The 17363-nt window shown below is 36.3% G+C and overlaps 1 protein-coding gene across 1 annotated transcript; it reads left to right on the top strand.

The window, feature by feature from the left end:
- The first annotated feature begins 384 nt into the window (after window positions 1–384).
- Window positions 385–17305, top strand: LOC135692481 (inhibitor of growth protein 3). Its single transcript, XM_065210617.2, has 12 exons — window positions 385–1374; window positions 6760–6831; window positions 7136–7236; window positions 7730–7795; window positions 8209–8305; window positions 8725–8802; window positions 9235–9405; window positions 9973–10116; window positions 10546–10723; window positions 11020–11149; window positions 11809–11847; window positions 12240–17305. Exons 1-12 carry the CDS (start codon window positions 1347–1349, stop codon window positions 12348–12350), a joined length of 1215 nt encoding a protein of 404 aa, XP_065066689.1. The 5' UTR covers window positions 385–1346; the 3' UTR covers window positions 12351–17305.
- The last annotated feature ends 58 nt before the right edge of the window (window positions 17306–17363 follow it).

Below are 17363 nucleotides of genomic sequence, written 5' to 3'. Positions count from 1 at the left end.
TTTCAAATGAATATATCGATCAGTGGGCCAAAAACATTAACCATTTAGAAATTTAAAAAATCTTATAATATACCAGTCAGTTGTGAACACCTCCTACTTCTATGGGTGTGAGACCCTGATTTAAAATCCTTTTTGGACCCGCGTTGTTCCCGGTATCTCAGTGGCTTTTCAGTTGGGGGGGGGGCGAGTCGGGGGCAATGGCCACAAGAACAAACGAATTTGCCGACAAATGACATAATCTACCGACCAAAGCGTTTCTTAACTGACAATTTAGCAAGATCTGGGAGGGGCACATGCCCCCCATTGCCCCGCAATTTCCGCCACTGCCGTAATGTATGAGCTGATTGATCTAGATCAGGGGTCGGCAACCCGCGGCCCGCGGGCCACATGCGGCCCGCAAGGTACTTTTGTGTGGCCCGGAAGGCCCCTGTTAACCTGTAAATAATTTGGCCCAATGCACGAGTGTCGGCCCGGATTCAGTGACCCGGATTCAGTGATCCTAGAGTCTTGTCTAGATTAGCATTCCTCGTTGTCATTACTAGTCACTCGAACAAGCTGAACAAGAAGCTTCAAGGACATGTTCAATTTGTTAATGTCATGTATGAGCATGTTGTCATGTTCCTGGTCATGCTACATTTTTGGAAAACACAGCTAAATCAAGGGAACCTAGTTCATTTTCCATCTTCAAATGAAGTTGATCGAGCTGCAGGGTACCAGTGAATTGAAACAGAAATACAAGGAAACTCATATCATCCAGTTTTATATGGAGTATCTCCATGGTGGATGATGTGCTGCATGTTTGGCAGTACTTGCCTTTGCGAAAGTCTCTTCTCAAACATGAAGTATGCGAAGAGTCGACTGCGATCTCGAATGATTGATCAGCACCTTGAAGGCAACTTGCGGCTGCCAACATAAAAAATTCTGCCAAATATTGAGAAGTTCGACAAGGACATGCAGCACCAACTTGCACATTAGCTTCTTGTAATATACTGACCAGTGAACATGTACTTCACATCTATGTTTTTATTTACGTACAGCTTTCACGTTACAGATAATTTTCCGATAAATACAATTTTATTGATTAGATTAGCAGTTCGGTAGAATTGGTATATGTTAAAATTATACTGTATTTTGAGTTGCGGCCCTGGTATGCATTTCAGAAATCAAATTTGGCCCCCTGTTTTATAAAGGTTGCCGACCCCTGATCTAGATCTATCTAGATCAGTGTGCGGGCCTGACAATGCGATGGAGCTTTCGGCAACCTCTTTTTCGCGAATTCAAGAACTAAACTGTCATGGCGGCCAGAACTCTTTTGTAGAGTCCAGATAAATATTGTGCTAGCTGAGATGCTTTATTTAGAAGATTACCTTGAATGTAAGTATTCGCTTTTGTATTGTCTTTTTGTTGTCTTTACCAATAGTTGATGATTTTGCAACGCATTCTTTATCGTAATATCAGTTCTTTAATGTTGAACATTGTTAGCCTTGATAGTAGACAGTCAGCCTCTTTTTCATCAAAGTTGAAAACTATGAAGAAAACAGCACCAAGTTACAACTCTGGTGTTCTTCCTAAAGAATTAGCATTCTCTTAACACAAAGTGCAAGCTTTTAGATTATTTTTAGTACTCATAAAGGTTAAATAGCATCACTAACATTACCTGGCACAGTAAATGACTGGGTTCCAACTATTGCTAGAACAAACGAAAAATGTCTGCCAAAGATGTGGGTACAATGCCAGTGGAGGCAAACTCACAGAACCAATCAATGAAAACCAGGCCATACCCCCTGAACCAGACTGGAAGCTTTGTCGCGCGCCTGCAATATATTGCCCGCACACTCAAATTTTCCATCCAACCAAATTATGGCCAAATTGTCTTTTAATGACAGGTCATAAATTTTCATACTTTTTAAAACATTGGCTTGTTTGATGTCATTTGAAACTACTGAAATAGCTGCAGGGGTTAAATGGCCACGAAGCACTATATCACTAGAAAAAGGAATCTAATACAGGGATAATTTTTTTTATTTTTTTATCTTCAATAGACAAACAGTTTTGAACCTTATTGAGTCTCAGATGACAGAATTCTGCAGTACTTGATGAATGAGGTCTCATACCCTACAGTACTATACATAAAGGGCTTATAAAATGCCAGTTATTAAACCAGAATTAAGATAAAAGAGTCTGATGGCTAGATATTAACTATGTTGTATTCTGCTGCTTTTCCCTCCCTTAGTTTTCTTCTGCCAGAACCCTCCCATGGGAGAAATTACCCCAGCCTCAAAAATTAGCAAAAGGCTTTGTCTGTCACAGATTTGTTGAATCAAAGGTTGTGAATCTAGTATAGTTTCTCAATAGCCAATAATTTTTTAATTAATTCTAAGTTGGTGGGGTTCAAAAGTTTTCTACTAGAATTATCAGCTTTGATTTTACTTTCTATATCAAGGTAGTATGTGATTATTGCCTGTCCTACTATAAAACGAATTTATAGAATTTTTATTGTATTTTCAAAGACTTTTTAAACAGAATCTAACACAAAACTAAAGAAGATTAATTTCAAGTATTTCCTTTAGCTTTGTGTAAGCCATCTGATGACATAAAACCTTGCATTGTTTTAAGAAAGAGTAGACAATTAATTTGATATTTAGCAAAAGGCACATATTTATTTCAGCACACTCACTTTGCAGCAGTATGCTATCAGTTTTGTCTTCTAGCTAGGTCAATTTATTTTGGCCAGGTTGAAAACCTAGAACACACGGAAAAGTGAAAATTGAAAATGCTGGAAATGCGGAAACCTTCTATAGTCAATCATATTTGCTAATTTGATGGCAAGAGAGATGTATAATGATTTATTAAGGCTTCAATAAAAATTAACACAGATTTTGTGGCTCAAAGAGCAACCAACGCCATTCAGAGCTGTGTTTTGAATACCACGCATTGGCACAAATCTTCCACCATTTTCACTGGTTATACCAGGAAGTCAGGCCTTTCCCGGAGACATGGGCTATAGCCCGCTCCAGCGCAAACCCCACACAAAAAAAATTTGCGAGGGCTCTTTTCTGCCTGCGCAGTTGTTTATAACAACATTCTCATTCAATCCACTTCATCGCACTCCCCAGTAATTTAACTACTTACTGCTATATACCAGGGTATCTATGTATAACGCTGAGTCAAAAAGATAGACGGTTTTGATAAATATCATTATAACAAGGAAATTTCAGTTTCCCTTGACAACCAATGTTAGCAAACTATAGTATTACCTGCTAAAACTTGCAATGGGATAGGAAATGCTTGTGCACGCAAGGAACAACAGATAGGGTAAAATATCAGATAGAATTGTTACATAAGAAAATCTTACTGGGCAATCGAAAAAACTTGAAAAAAACTGCATTTCTCGAAGCAAAATTTGTTTTTCCTCTTGGACTCTCCAACTAGGTAAGAGATAAGCGATTGAGATTGGTTAATAACAGAGAACCAATCATTCACACTTTCCAATCTCCCGCATTAATTACTATCCACTTCTGTAAATTTCTGCTCACTTTTTGACATTAACCAACATACATACTTTGAGGGTGAGGGACAAAAAAAGTCTCAGTACGAAATGTTTCCACTCTTCTGTGCTATTTTCAGGTTAAGATACACTTAAGAAAGAATAGGTATTGGATTTTTCTGTGCCGTTAAGAAACTGGAGTACTAACGTCAACCTTCATTTCTTATAGAAATTAAGTGTTTGTTAGTTATATTTTCTTGAATTTTTAAGGCAAATCAACTTTATCTTACTCTTTAAATAATACTTTATTGCTCTTTATTTTTAATTGCTCTATATTTTTTGAATAAAGATGAGTTTTGTTGGATCCTACTCAATAACTCTGTCTTTCTAAACAAAACTTTTCCATCTTGCAAAAAAACAAGATATCCCTTTTGTCATTGTAAGGAGTAGTTTGCGCACAAAACAACTGTCTTCTTAAGGTAAATCATGCTTACAAGTAGGCAAGGTAATATAATTTTTTCTTTGTCTATACCCAAATAGAAGTAGATAAACAACAAATTCTGCAAGGGCTGAATAGCCCACGCAAAATGTCCACCAGGGGTCTTTTTTAGCCTGCGTGCTGTTTTTTCCCAGAGAGGCCTGCAGGAAAGTAATGATGAAATGTCTCTGATTTGTTTCCTTATCCTTTTCAAACGAGGATGAAAATTGAAAACGCTTGCTTTATGGAGCACCTTCATTTGGCTCAATGAAAGGCCTGAATTAGGGCTTTATTGTGATAACCTTAGAACATGTAAGGGATTAAGATGAATATCATTGCCAGAGAAATAATTCTAATCAAGTCATATGTTAAGCGATTATTGTGTCAGTAGTAATTTGAACCATCAGCTGGGTGGGCATTCAATGTACTTTTATAAGTTCACTTCTCAAAACTTTATCTTAAAGTGCTCTTCTCAGTACTTTCGTAAGTCTTATAAGTCTTTAGTCATATGAATGATTCTGGGAAGGCCTTAACAAGGGCATCAGTGATTGTCCATATGAAACGAGTGCGTCCTTCCATACACCAAAGCAGTTATGTCTCACATCAAGAAATATACAAAACAGATATCAGGCCTTTCAATAGGACATGCCAGATAGGGCTCAAGTCACCAAAGCTGTCAATTGTGCACACAGAATAAAAGTATTGCCTTAAACGACAAGTGACACACTTTTCACCCTATCTTTTCTTTTCATTAACTTATAGATCATCTTTTAGAAGTAAGTTTTTCCTGGTTTACAACAAAAAATTCTAATCAGGGGGCGCAGGGGACACTATTTTGCTTTTTATCACGTGACCCTATGACGTACATTGTGATAACTCGGAATTTTCCTGTAATTAATAGAAAGTTTACGAAACACGACGCAACAGGTCCAGACGAACTGAATTCGTTTAGAAGCGTGTTGTAAACATTAATATTGCACTGTATACCAGTAGCAGCAATAACAAATTACCACAATCTACATCACGGTGTCACGTGATTCATTTCCCGCCATAACTTGAAAAGGGTTTTTAAGTAGGAAAATGAAATCAGAAAGGAAAAATATTTCAACAACGCTCTCATACAGCATTTTACTTTAAGTTAAAAGAAGAAAAAAATTTGGTGCCAAAAGCGTGTCACTTGTCCTTTAAGGTTATCTTTAAAACACAAAACAATTGCTTCAACAGGCCATGGTAATTTTAAATATTTCAGTAAACAATCTTGTCAAGACCCCAAAATTTTCCCAAATTTCCATTGAAGTTTTATCTTCTCAAACAATTTATTTCTTCACTTATTCAAAAAGGGTATTTTCCAAATTTGTTGTACAAAATGATGCATTCAATTATTAATACTTCTTTAGCACATATATTCTTTGAACAAGGAATTTTAAGGTGTTTTATCAGGACAAAAGCTTTTTTATTTATAAACAAATGTTATAACAGAGTTGCATACTAACATTGTGAATGGCTGCTTTGATAAGCAATAACTTGTGGAGTTTACACAATGTTTAAGTCAACTGCTCAAAGAGTTTTCAATTACATCAATTACAGAAAAACATTGAGAGACAAAATTTTGAATAATAGCATTAAGCAAATGGTGATGTGATAGTGGAAGAAGCTATGTGAACAGAAGTGAAAGTACCTTCAAAAAATACAATTGATGATTAATTAATTCTATGAACTACTGTTTACCAAGGTCTGGCATGGAATATAGGCCTCCCCTGTCATGAATTTTTTTTATTTATTTCCTTAGTAATAGAGTACTGAACAGGAATCAACTAAATGCAGCCAATGAACAGAATTTCTTTCTGACAACAATGCCTACCAATCCAATTTTGTTGCTCATGTTATCTCACATGATTTCTTCTCAGCAAAAGTTATCAAATTGTTTGAAAATATCTTATTGTTTAATCTTCTATCTCTGCCTAAATTACTCCTGATTTTTTTAATCACACAGGCCAAATCTGCAAAATCTTTGTATCTGTCTTTTTCTAAGGTTTTTTTGGACATGTCAGAATTAGAATCAAAGTTGAGCATGTGATTGAAAGTTATCTTCTTTGCTTCTTGTGCTAGTTTTTGTTTAAAAAAATACTGTTTTTTGTATCAATCAAAGAAGATAATCCTTAGTTCCAATCATAGTTTCTCCTGATAAGTCCTATAATACTTCCATCCTGATCATCTGCATGATGTCCTAGCCCAGTCCCAGTTATAAAGCAATCACCTACTGTTTTTTCTCATTCTGAGATTTACTTCTGAAAGTCTAATGTGAGCATTTAGGGAAATTTTGAAGATCCTTAAACAAGCTTTTGGCAGCAATAATGTAATTTATAGTTTTTTTTGCTGAATAATTGACAGCATGCTTTATCAACAATATGTTTAAGTTTGTATATTATCTGTATTTAGCCATAAGATAAAATATTTTCTAGACCACAATTTACGTCTAAAAACTTTTGTGATTATGGTATACACTGAATTTCTTTGCTTCTTGTGCTAGTTTTTGTTTAAAAAGAAGATAATCCTTGTTCCAATCAGCATTAGAGCAATGGCCATTAATAGTTCAACAGCATAATTAGGTTAAGACTAGAAGATAACCTTTTGTTTTTACAGTGTTTTTTAGATCAAACTCAATTTCTTCAGGGAATGCTGTCATTGGTCCTTGGTTTTAAATCTTCTTTGTTTACAGAAATGTTGATTTTTGCTGAATGACTGAATATTTTTCTGTGTCTGTACATGGGTTGTAACTGAGTGTTTTCTTAAGTGATAGAGCAACTGCCTCAAGATTTAAGGGACCGATTTACTGAAATGCGAGAACTGGACTTAAAAGTTCAAAGTATGTACTTGATTTTGTCTTGCTTTCTTCGTAACTGTCAGTGAATGCCTGTTTTATGGGGATTTGAAATGAACTACTACATCAGTAGTGTAGATATTATTATTATATATTTGATTTCCTTGTTTTGTAGCCTTATTTGTTTCAATCCACACATTGCTGTTTAACAATGCCAGAATTTCCAATTTTAAGCTATTCTATAGTAATTTTTTATTTGAAATTACCTCTTAATTCTCAACATACACATGTATGCAGCCATGCACATACCCATAATATAACAAACTCATTTTTTGTGAACATTTTGCAGATACAATTGATACAATGGATGGCAAGGTTCAAACATTCTTCACCGAAGCCAAGGATGCCAAACCGGAAGCACGTAAACAAGAGTTTTTAAAAATTAAAGAGGTGAATGATACCAATTTTATGATGATTGTTGGAACCTAGCCTCATGACTGACCTTCTGATTTCTATAACATTTTTTTCTGAAGGAGGTTCTTGCCCTTCATTTTGTATTTGTATTTCATTCCCAAGTAAGAAAATAAATTCTAATGGTGTTTTTTTCAACAAATTTACTGATTTGTGTTTACTGTTGGCTTTTTATCTCCAAATATTTGAAATTTCTTTTTTTAGCCTTAAGTGCCTTTATTGATAACAATTTTGTAGTTTTCAAAGTTTCTATTTCTTTCAAATTCACCACTCTAACAACTCAAGTGAATAATGATGAAGCAACCTCATGTGAAACTTAATTTATTCTCTTTAGCAATGCTTTTGGGCACTTTTTCTTTCCCAGGAAATGGTCAGTAATGTTTCCTGAGAGAAAGGTTTTATGTAGAAAGCAATTATTTCTTATGAAAACTTATTTCAATTGTTTCAATAGTTGACTTTGTTTTTCTTGTAGAGTTATGACAAGGCAGTTGAAGATGCAGATGAAAAAGTTACTATGGCGTCCCAAATATTTGACTTAGTAAGTTTATTCTCAATGCATTTAATTACATTTTGTCTTGTTATGTATTGATTAATATAATTAAGTAATTAGGAAAATTGTCAAGAGGATGAGACGTGGCATTACAGCAAAACATGGTTTTGATATTGCAGTCGTTTTTGGTCAGTGGCAAGCATGAAGGTTCTATTTGTAGCAAATTACAATGTTTTGAATTTTTTATAATGTTATTTATCCATATAAAGGGTGAATATTTTCAGTTTTTTTCTACATTAACGTTTAACCTAAGCTAACCTTCTTTCCATAAAGGTATCTCAGTTTGTTATTACTCCCAGTCTGTGTTAATGCTGTTTCATCTATTTGATATTTTGGGTGCTATTTGATGTTATAAGTTTATTCAAAGACAATATGCAGAAAATTCTAATACCTTACTTTAGGTCGACAGGCATCTAAGAAAACTTGATCAAGAGCTTGTAAAATTCAAAATGGAATTAGAAGCCGACTGTGCTGGGATAACAGAAATCTTAGAAAAACGTAAATATAGATTCTGCTTGTTTTACCTCTATTCCTAAATGTATTTGGATTTTCTTGGAATACTTCCAGGTTCTTATTCATATTTGAGCTATTCACGGCATCTTTTTCTAAAAATGTTCGCTTATGGGTCCTTGAATCTTATTATACGTCGTAAAAAATGAAAGCTGCCAACTTTGGTTCACCAGATTTGCATGCTTTCTATCATAGATATCCGCCTTATCGTTTTCTTGCTTTATGCTAATGTCTCATACTGTTACACGTGTTTTTTACTATTGTTTGAAGATTTTCTTAATTTGTTATCTGTTTTTAATAAGTTTTTACCACTTTGAGTGAGATATACTTTCTTCCGGTAATAGTCGCTTTGATATTTGTTATACCTCTTGTTAGACGACTGACTTGCAAATTATTTGCTTTCTAAGGCTCAATGATGTACGATGAGACGCCGACAGACAGCTTCGATTATGCTTCCCCGTACCAACACAGCGATGGTCACGAGAGTAAGTTGAGTTTGAGGCTTGTTTGAGGATCTTTTAAGACTCGCTGCTGTATTAACAGCTTTAGGTAGTCACGAAAAGCTCTATTTCACATGATTTACTTATTCGTTTTACTAAACATTTTCTACTTGTCTAGTGAGCTTACAAATTTATTAAGCTCTTCTTCTGTATTGTATTATATGCATTAATTTCCTGATTTAATGTCAAATAAATTTCTCTCTTGTCCGTCTGGAGGTCCGCTGCTGGCAATTTTCTTCATGTTCCCTTACCTTAAGCAGTTGCATACAATCCTGGTGTCGATGCTTACTTGTGCATTCCAGGCAAATTCATGCCCATCAATTTGCTTTGCTATCAATCTACGTTTGTTTTACAGGATTTTTAACATAACAATTTCACAACTTATCTTTTTATATTGTTAAAATTCCCTTGAAACAGAAAAGAAGCATGACACTGACCGGTACTCGACCTTGAATGGCTTCGCACCGACATCTCGAGAACTTCCTGCTGCCAGTCCCATGCAGCCTGTTTATAATTCGTTGCCATCTTCACCACAGACAATTGTCCATGACTATCCCACTTCATCAGGCTCTTTATCCTATACTCTCGGTGAGTTCAGCTCAGGTTCGCTTATGTTTTAAAATTTTTAAAGGTATCATAAAAGGATTTTAAAGATTTATAGGAGGTTGCCTGCCAGGTATGATCAAGTGACTGTATTATTGCAATCACCACATTTCACGCGACCGTATGTTGAAGATGAACGTTTAATTTCAAGAGAGACATAGAAAGTCATAGAAAGTCAGTTTGCGTGATTTGGGACTTCCAAACTAATGTCCCATATCTGGCTCGGCACATGCACCGCGTGCTAGCTCTTTTAATGGAAGCAAACAATAGTGTCATTCCTTCTGCTTTGAATAGGATCATAAACTACCATTTCAAATGAAACGTAGTAAATTTATTTGATAACCACTTTGTACGGAGTTCACAGTTCCCTTTGCAATGTTTTAAAGGTGCCCTTCCTTTAGTTGTTTAACAGGTCCGTAATGCCAATAGCAAGAGCAGAACTTTTTTAGAGTTTGAATGTGTTGTGTGTTGAGGCAAGTTGCTTTTTCAGATAATGTCATGATAATTCAGATGAAGCCACAAGAATGTTCAGATCTTCCTTCAACATTTCAGGTCACGTTGGGGCTGGCTCAGCTGCAATTGCTGCGGCTGCTGCGCAGGCTGTTACTTCAACATATCAGCAAAACCAAGGTAGAAGAGGGCAGCAAGCCAGCTTGAAAGCAAGTGTGGCGACAGCAATGAAGGCGGAACAATTGAGTAAGGAAGTCACTTCCGTAGTGTCCATGAATCTGTCTTTCGCACGTAATTCCTCGTTTTCCCAAACAGATTTTTGCAAAAAAATGTACAAGAACATAGGACTAGTATTGTATTAGAGGATAAACCTCGCTGAAAAAAAATCAGTTTATTTTCTTCAAACCCCTAAAAGGCTTACAACAGTATGAGTTACGCTTTCTGAATTCGCCAATTTAATGTTTAAAGACTGCAATAATAGAACAGCTACCATGTGGCTTTAATATATCTCTAGAAATCAAATAACGCAATGCTATTTTCGTATTTCCATACTCATGGTTACTGTGTTTATAATTTTTGTAACTAGTTTTTGCATAAACCTGACAGCCTTTTGCTTTCTTTATACTTTAGTTCTTCAGTTGTCATTTAAAGTCATTCTTATGATTATTTCAAAAGGCAACAGTCTTCAGAGTCTTCTGGGTACGGTGTCCCCAGCGCTGCACAGGAGCCAAAACTATGCTGACGTTTTAAATCCGAACCGATACCAATCATCTTCAGCAATTTCACCAAAAGCTGCTTTGGACCTGAACACTCCGGCCCAGGCCACAAGTGGTAGCCAGAAAAGCAGGAAAAGGTAACAAACCATACATTTTTCTCACCCAATGCTATAACAAATGCTCTCTGTCATTTCTTTTGCAAGGCAGGAGCTTTGAGGGTGTCGACATAGCGTAACTGATAGTGATCTGGATTTGTAAGTTGTTATTAATATGTTTTTATTTGAATTTCTTTCCATGAACGTGTATCTTTATGTTAATTGCCTTTTGCAAGAATGTCTGAGACAAATGAACAAATGACAAAATTAGAAAACTTGCCCTGTCATTGTTTTGGGTATATTGATGAATGATTTTCAAACAAAAACATTTCTTCTAGGAACAGCAGGCAAGTGCACACTTCGTCAGTCGCAACACCAGTGGTACCTGTAGTGGAAGAGCTGCCTATGGGCTCATCAGTCGACTGGGTTCCTGAACCAAATGAGCCACGATATTGCCTTTGTAACCAGGTAAATGTATTCAGCATGCTGTGTAATCTTTTTTATTTTAATGACCTTTTTTGAAAATTCCATGTTTGAATATACTTTTTTTGGAACTTGCTCTTTTTTGAAAGTGATCTTCTTCGAAAATGCTGTTCTGTGAAATAGATTTTCTTCTGAAAATGCTGCCATTTGGAAATTTTGTTTTTAAATAAAAAGCTACTTCTATAATCTTCATTGAAAATTCTTTTGTATAACTTATTTGTAAATGCTCTTCATTGAAAGTGATCTTCTTCGAAAATGCTCTTCATTGAAAATGATCGTCTTTGAGAATGACCTTCTTCTGAAAATGCTGCCATTTTGAAATGTTGTTCTTGAATAAAAAGTTACTTCTACAATCATTTAATTTTGGTTTTAGAAGCATTGATATCTGCACTTTTTTCCAATTTCATATCGCTGATAAAATAAACAAAACATCTTTTTAGCATCATGATGGTTTATTGGTCTTAAGCAAAGAAATAATGCTTTAGGTATCTAAATTGTATGTATAGGAGCCGTAGATATAGCTACCCTAAAACGATAAAACGAAAGCTCTTGTATAAACTGAATGTATTTGCTTTTATTTTATGGCTCTTGTGTAAAAAGGTTTTCACGTCAACTTTGTTGTAATCGCCTGTTTGTTGCTTTAGGTTTCTTATGGTGAAATGGTTGGATGTGACAACCCAGAGGTACGTGTATTTAAAATTTAGGAAAACAGAGAGAAATGCCTATCAAGAAAGGACAACACTTTGGCTTCGTGGAATGACTGTTTTCTGCCTGCCCATAAGACATAGTAAACGCGTCGATTTTAGCCTAAAAGACTCGCAGAAGCATAGACAGACATTGTTTGCAATACGATCGCCTCACTAGTTTCCTCCATTTTTTTACCAAACATATCAAGCCATCGTTTTGTCATAACTACAAAGCATATCGAGAGATCAGAGCCTCGGTACACTTAAACTGGCCTTATTTTCGCTTTTTGAAAACGCCCTGATAGGTCTAGTGGTATCCTCCACCTTTCCTTGCATGTTCGCTAATGTTCCTGAGATACCTATTTAACTTTGTGGTCGTCTCTTTTCAGTGTCCCATCGAATGGTTTCATTACGGCTGTGTTGGTTTGACGGAAGCCCCAGAAGGAAAGTGGTACTGCCCAACGTGCTCCGCCAGAATGAAAAAAAGACGAGCAAGGTAGCATAAGCAGGAACCACAGCCAATGCTCATTGCTTCACGCTACGGTCAAATGCTTTGCTCCTAAGCATTGTAGCTTTAGAGGTGCTGACGCAGGATCTGACTTAGAGGTGATGGCATCCGAAAGATGGCATTTATCTGTAATGGGTTTGTAATGGGTTACCATCCGTAAAATGCACATGTTACTGGATATCATTGATATAGATTGCCACCTTTGCCACATGAACATGAAAGAGTTTGTAGCAAGGGAACGCTATTTTACTTCTGTAAATTTGATGCTTCTGTATTTTCCTAGATAATGCTGAGAAAGAGTTTATGCCGAGAACAAACGCCTTTCTTTCTTTCCATCATTACCAAGAAGCTATTTGTTTTCACGCCAAAAGGTTTTTTTACGTAGATATGTTGCATTTGTGGTCAAGATTGATATCCTGGTAGACCAAGGAGCATTTTGGGCAATGCACGAAGGATACAAGTGTTGATATTAAGATTTTGTCCATGAATACTTAAGTTTAGTAAACTGGGTTTTTCTCCGACACTCCGGCTAGCATTGGGAAGATATTGCATATATTTATTCTTGGCTTAATTACTAAATATTCTAGATGGCTAATCAAACCACCATTCAGTTGATACTCGGTGACAATTCTTCCTCATTTTCCTTACAGTTTCTCATCACTCATCAATCTCATCACGCGTTTTTGTGTTTGTACATTCTTTACTTCATTTGTTGTATTATATCTTTATAAATATTGTTAACTTTATATTATATTGTTGACAGATTTATGGTCAGATTCAGTTTCTTGTCTGGCCAATGATAACACCGTGAAAGTTGGCATAATGCTTTTTTAAAGGATGAAATGTAGAGTAAAATACTGTGTGTTTTATTTAACTGAGTGATTCTTCCAATAATTCTACTTTAGATTTCTTCATTTAATTTGATCGCAGGATATTTAACCCAATAAAATATCTGTTTGTGAGTTCTAAATTTTTTTGGCTACATTTTAAATAGTGTTTAAATCTGCATATTTGTGAGCTGATTGGCAAAGAAATATTTTGTTGTTGATTCGGTGCTGCACAATTTCGATTCAAACGTTTTGAGGTATTTTTTTCATTTCACACAATAAGCAGTTTTTAAGATTATCATCAGATGCTGTTGACCATTTATTTCCCTGTGAGTTTAAAATGTTCTTCCTTCCTTTTTTAATTCACGTCCATCGAGAATAGGGTTTACAACTTTGAGAAGGCTTGTAACTTGTCAAATCATACTAGTTAATAAGAAATTCTTATATTTAGATTAACGATAAAGCCGATGTTAACGGGCAAAACCCAGTAGCCTACAATGTCCAAGGGACATGTAATTTTGTCCAAGATTTCAATCTATCTATGTCTTGTACAGGTAAACCACCAGAATACATCTTGACCAAGGACTGTGTCTCTGTTGTATCAGTCGTCTGCTTTAGAGAAATCTCACGTTGTGCTTGCTACTCAATATGGACTCTGCGTTGAACAAAATATCGCATGATAAATATATTTGGTATTTAAAAATAAACTATAAAATAGAAAATAGTAGCCGGTGAAATATATCTAAAAAAAGTTACTTAGACACTGTTACCAGAAATTGATGCATTTTTCTTGCATCCTTGCAGCAGGACATACCTTGCCAGAAGATGATAACAAACTGTTGAAAATCGGGATAGAATCATGAATGTGACTATGATTTTTAGATATCTCAAGTGTCAATTTTTGGCCAGTGAATTCAATTTTGAATAAAGCGATACCGTCATACTTCTTGATTTTTAAACTCTAATCACCTAGTCTAAAAGTACATTTGGATTGTCGAGTGTTATATTTTCTGAAGCGCCAGAAGCTGACCTTCTAGATGTGCATTTGCCAACGTGAATTTCTTTTGAGAGGCAGTTGAGGTGGAAAAAAGGTGTTTTCTATACAAGAGGCGTTTTCTATCGAAGAAAATCTTATACAAATAAAAAGGCATCTATTTCAAAAAAATACCTCGGGACCGCATCAATGTGCCTTGCCCTTGTCAAATGTCGATGGCTTGTTTCAAACTACGTGTAAAGATATCAAACCTAGTCTTTAATCAATTTGTACAATTGCTGAAAACTGAGTTTGTAAAATTAAACGAAAAATTCCTTTCTGACACAATTCAGTGCAAAACTGATCAACTGACATTTGTTCGTGCTGACTAAAATCAGATGTTCCATCAATTATCACAGCATAATAGCTGCTTTCTTTTAATTCTTCGACAATCCTCAAGCAAAGCAAGCACTATTTGCGCTGTTGGTGCTCTTGCCGCTTTCACCTAACTGGTTTCTTCAACCTTATTCCATTACTCCTGAAAGCGCTCACGATAACGGCCACTTTACTCATCTCAGAGATTTATAAACATATCCGAAATGTAGTTTTTCTGAAACTTTTTGTCTTTAAAGAAGGCTCATGCCCGATTTTTGCCCAAAAAAATCAGCAGCCTGAATCTCCGTTCCGTACGCCTATGATATTACCTACACAACTTAATTGGGTGGGTTTTCTTCAGGAGTCTTCATATCGGGACTAATCGGGACGGGAGTTATGAATAAAGGGGATTCCAATAACTGAATATACATCACTTCTTGGCCAAATAGTACTAAAAAAAGAGCAAGGCAAATTGACATATACCTATGATGAATTTTTTTCTAGAGAAAACCACGATAGGGGAGATCAATAGCTTCAGCTTTATGTCCTTCTTGAATTAACATTTTAAAATTTTTTTCATTGTTTTCGTCAACCATATCATCGTTATCATCAAGTTCTGTCACTTTATTTGCTAGCAGATTGGGCATTTTCATCCTCTTTAACTGCTGCAAAGAATTCAAATATTTCCTTTCTCTTGGCCTTATCCTATATAATCTGGGTTATTTTCAAAATATAATAAAAAAGATCTCGAATAACGTTGACGTTTCCAATGTTATCTCGTGACAAAACTTCGTTTTTAAGTACTCGAAGCCTTGAATTAACTACGTTTTGTTTTTATTGAATTTTATGTAGTGGGAGGGTGTATTTGTAAAAACTCTGCTATTCAAAACCTCTGTTTCCCTATCCCCTAATCTTTTGGCTGTGCGGTGCTGTCGGCAGTTCCTAGAAGCCACACCCAGGACTACACCAATGGTCACACCATTTATACTTGCATTTGTGTTAAAAGTTCTCTATTGGGTGGATGAAATCATTCGAGATATTCACGGAGACAACAAGATTGAAAAGAAATTGCCATCCAATTCCAGAGATAAAATTTTTCAAAACTATTTAATTTTCGTAAGAATTAAGTCCTATTCTCCTAATGTCCTATTCTCCTAATCTCTTTCAAGGTCATTCGCCTTTGGAGCCCTATGGTTCCACGCAAGAATATGGAGTCCTCCGAAGGTGCTCTTATATTGTCGTTGTTTTTATAGACAAAGAAGGTAAAAAACCCATAAAAAATGATGTGAAAATAAAGGTGTAAATCTAAAATGGAAAAATGAGAAAAAAGGAGTAGTCACTACCATCTGGTTACAGCCTCAAACTCAGATGGGGGATGTTTGTGTGTGCTTGTATATTTGAAGCAATTAGCTTGAATAGGGTACAAAATGATAAAACAACAACTCATTAGCCAGGTATGTCTCATTATCATTAGTCGGTATGTCCATTTCTTGTAGGCGCCGCTCGCAATCCTGCGTCCAGGATCACGGTTGCAAACGTAAGGAAATACAGATAAAAAATATATGTTATAGCTATCAACATCAACAAGAAGTAGCAATCGACATAGAGTGCTTATTAAAGTATTGTAGAGTGTATAGAGGCACCTGAATGGAGTAGGTGTGTACAGGCAAGGTTGGGCGTGGCTCTGGGAACAAAGGGCTGGGAGAAGTGGGAAGGGTAAGGTGTATAGCCTGTATACAAAGGCAGAACGTTACATTGGTCGTGGCTGGGCTTTGCTATGAAAAGGAAGGGTCAAATGGGTTGGGAAAAGGAAGAAGTAGGGTACCTGATGTGGAAATGGGTTTGTATGGATTAAGTTGGTGAAAATGGGCAGGCCTGGGCGTGGATATGGAAGGGAAGGGCTCAATAGCTTTGGGGAAGGGTATGTGGGTGCCTAATAGTGTGTGGAAAAATTTGAGAGAGTATGTAGGAGTAGAAAGGGCTGGGCGCTGGTATTGAAGGGGGTGAGGAGAAGGGATTGTTAGGGACCGCACGTGTGTATAGGGGTATGTGAATTAAGTGCGTGGGAATGGGCAGGGCTGGACTGGGCTGAATATGGAAGGGAAGGGCTTAATTGGTTGAAGAAGGGGGTGGGCACCTGAGCTGTGTGTGGGAGCATATAGGTACGTGGGTAGGGATGGACTTGGGGCGACTAAAGGAGAGCCCTATCCCAAAATCCCTCTTAATTTTAACAAGGAGCCCTCTGAGCCCCCATCCACAGCAACATTGGTTGTACGTTCTAAATACCCAGGTAGATTCATAAATTCTAAACTCTTTTAGGTGAGGTGGTAGGAACACAATCCTTTTGAATGAATGGATAGGCTCTCCTTGTAGCGTAAACAATACGAGGATTGACAACAAAGAAACATCTTGCGATGGCCTGTCCAATCTGGCTTTCATATCGAAGGAAAATGTTACCTACCCATGGGTCTTTTGTGCACCAAACGTTATTTCAGTCGAAAGGCTTGCTAATTTTCCCTCAATGCATCCACCATCAATAAAATCTTCTGGACAGCCATTACGCAGATATCTGGATATCTTCTTTAGCTGATCAAGTTCCGAGTTGAGTTTTGACTTTGAACAATTTCGATTTTCGGAGATATTTTGAACGTTAGAGGGTAATTTGTTGAATCGGAATCTAGCCTCGCTTGTAAGTAGCTGACACTCTTTGACACTTCCTTTCTTTTTGTTGGAACGGTGAAACCTTCGGAGTATTCTTCTTAAGAATTCCCTGTTGTATGAACAAATACCGCATCGGTATGATATGTTGAGAAATCGAGGAGAAAATACA

This window comes from Rhopilema esculentum, chromosome 3 (assembly GCF_057945365.1).
Source record: "Rhopilema esculentum isolate cy_ngs chromosome 3, ASM5794536v1, whole genome shotgun sequence".
In the NCBI taxonomy this organism is placed as follows: domain Eukaryota; kingdom Metazoa; phylum Cnidaria; class Scyphozoa; order Rhizostomeae; family Rhizostomatidae; genus Rhopilema; species Rhopilema esculentum.
This window is presented reverse-complemented; position numbering and strand designations above follow the sequence as displayed.

Coding starts and splice junctions, on each gene's coding strand:
- LOC135692481 (XM_065210617.2), top strand. CDS start 1,347: ATGCTTTATTTAGAAGATTACCTTGAAT. Junction 8,306..8,724: donor AACAGAAATCTTAGAAAAAC/GTAAATATAGAT, acceptor TTGCTTTCTAAG/GCTCAATGATGTACGATGAG. Junction 9,406..9,972: donor CTCTTTATCCTATACTCTCG/GTGAGTTCAGCT, acceptor TCAACATTTCAG/GTCACGTTGGGGCTGGCTCA.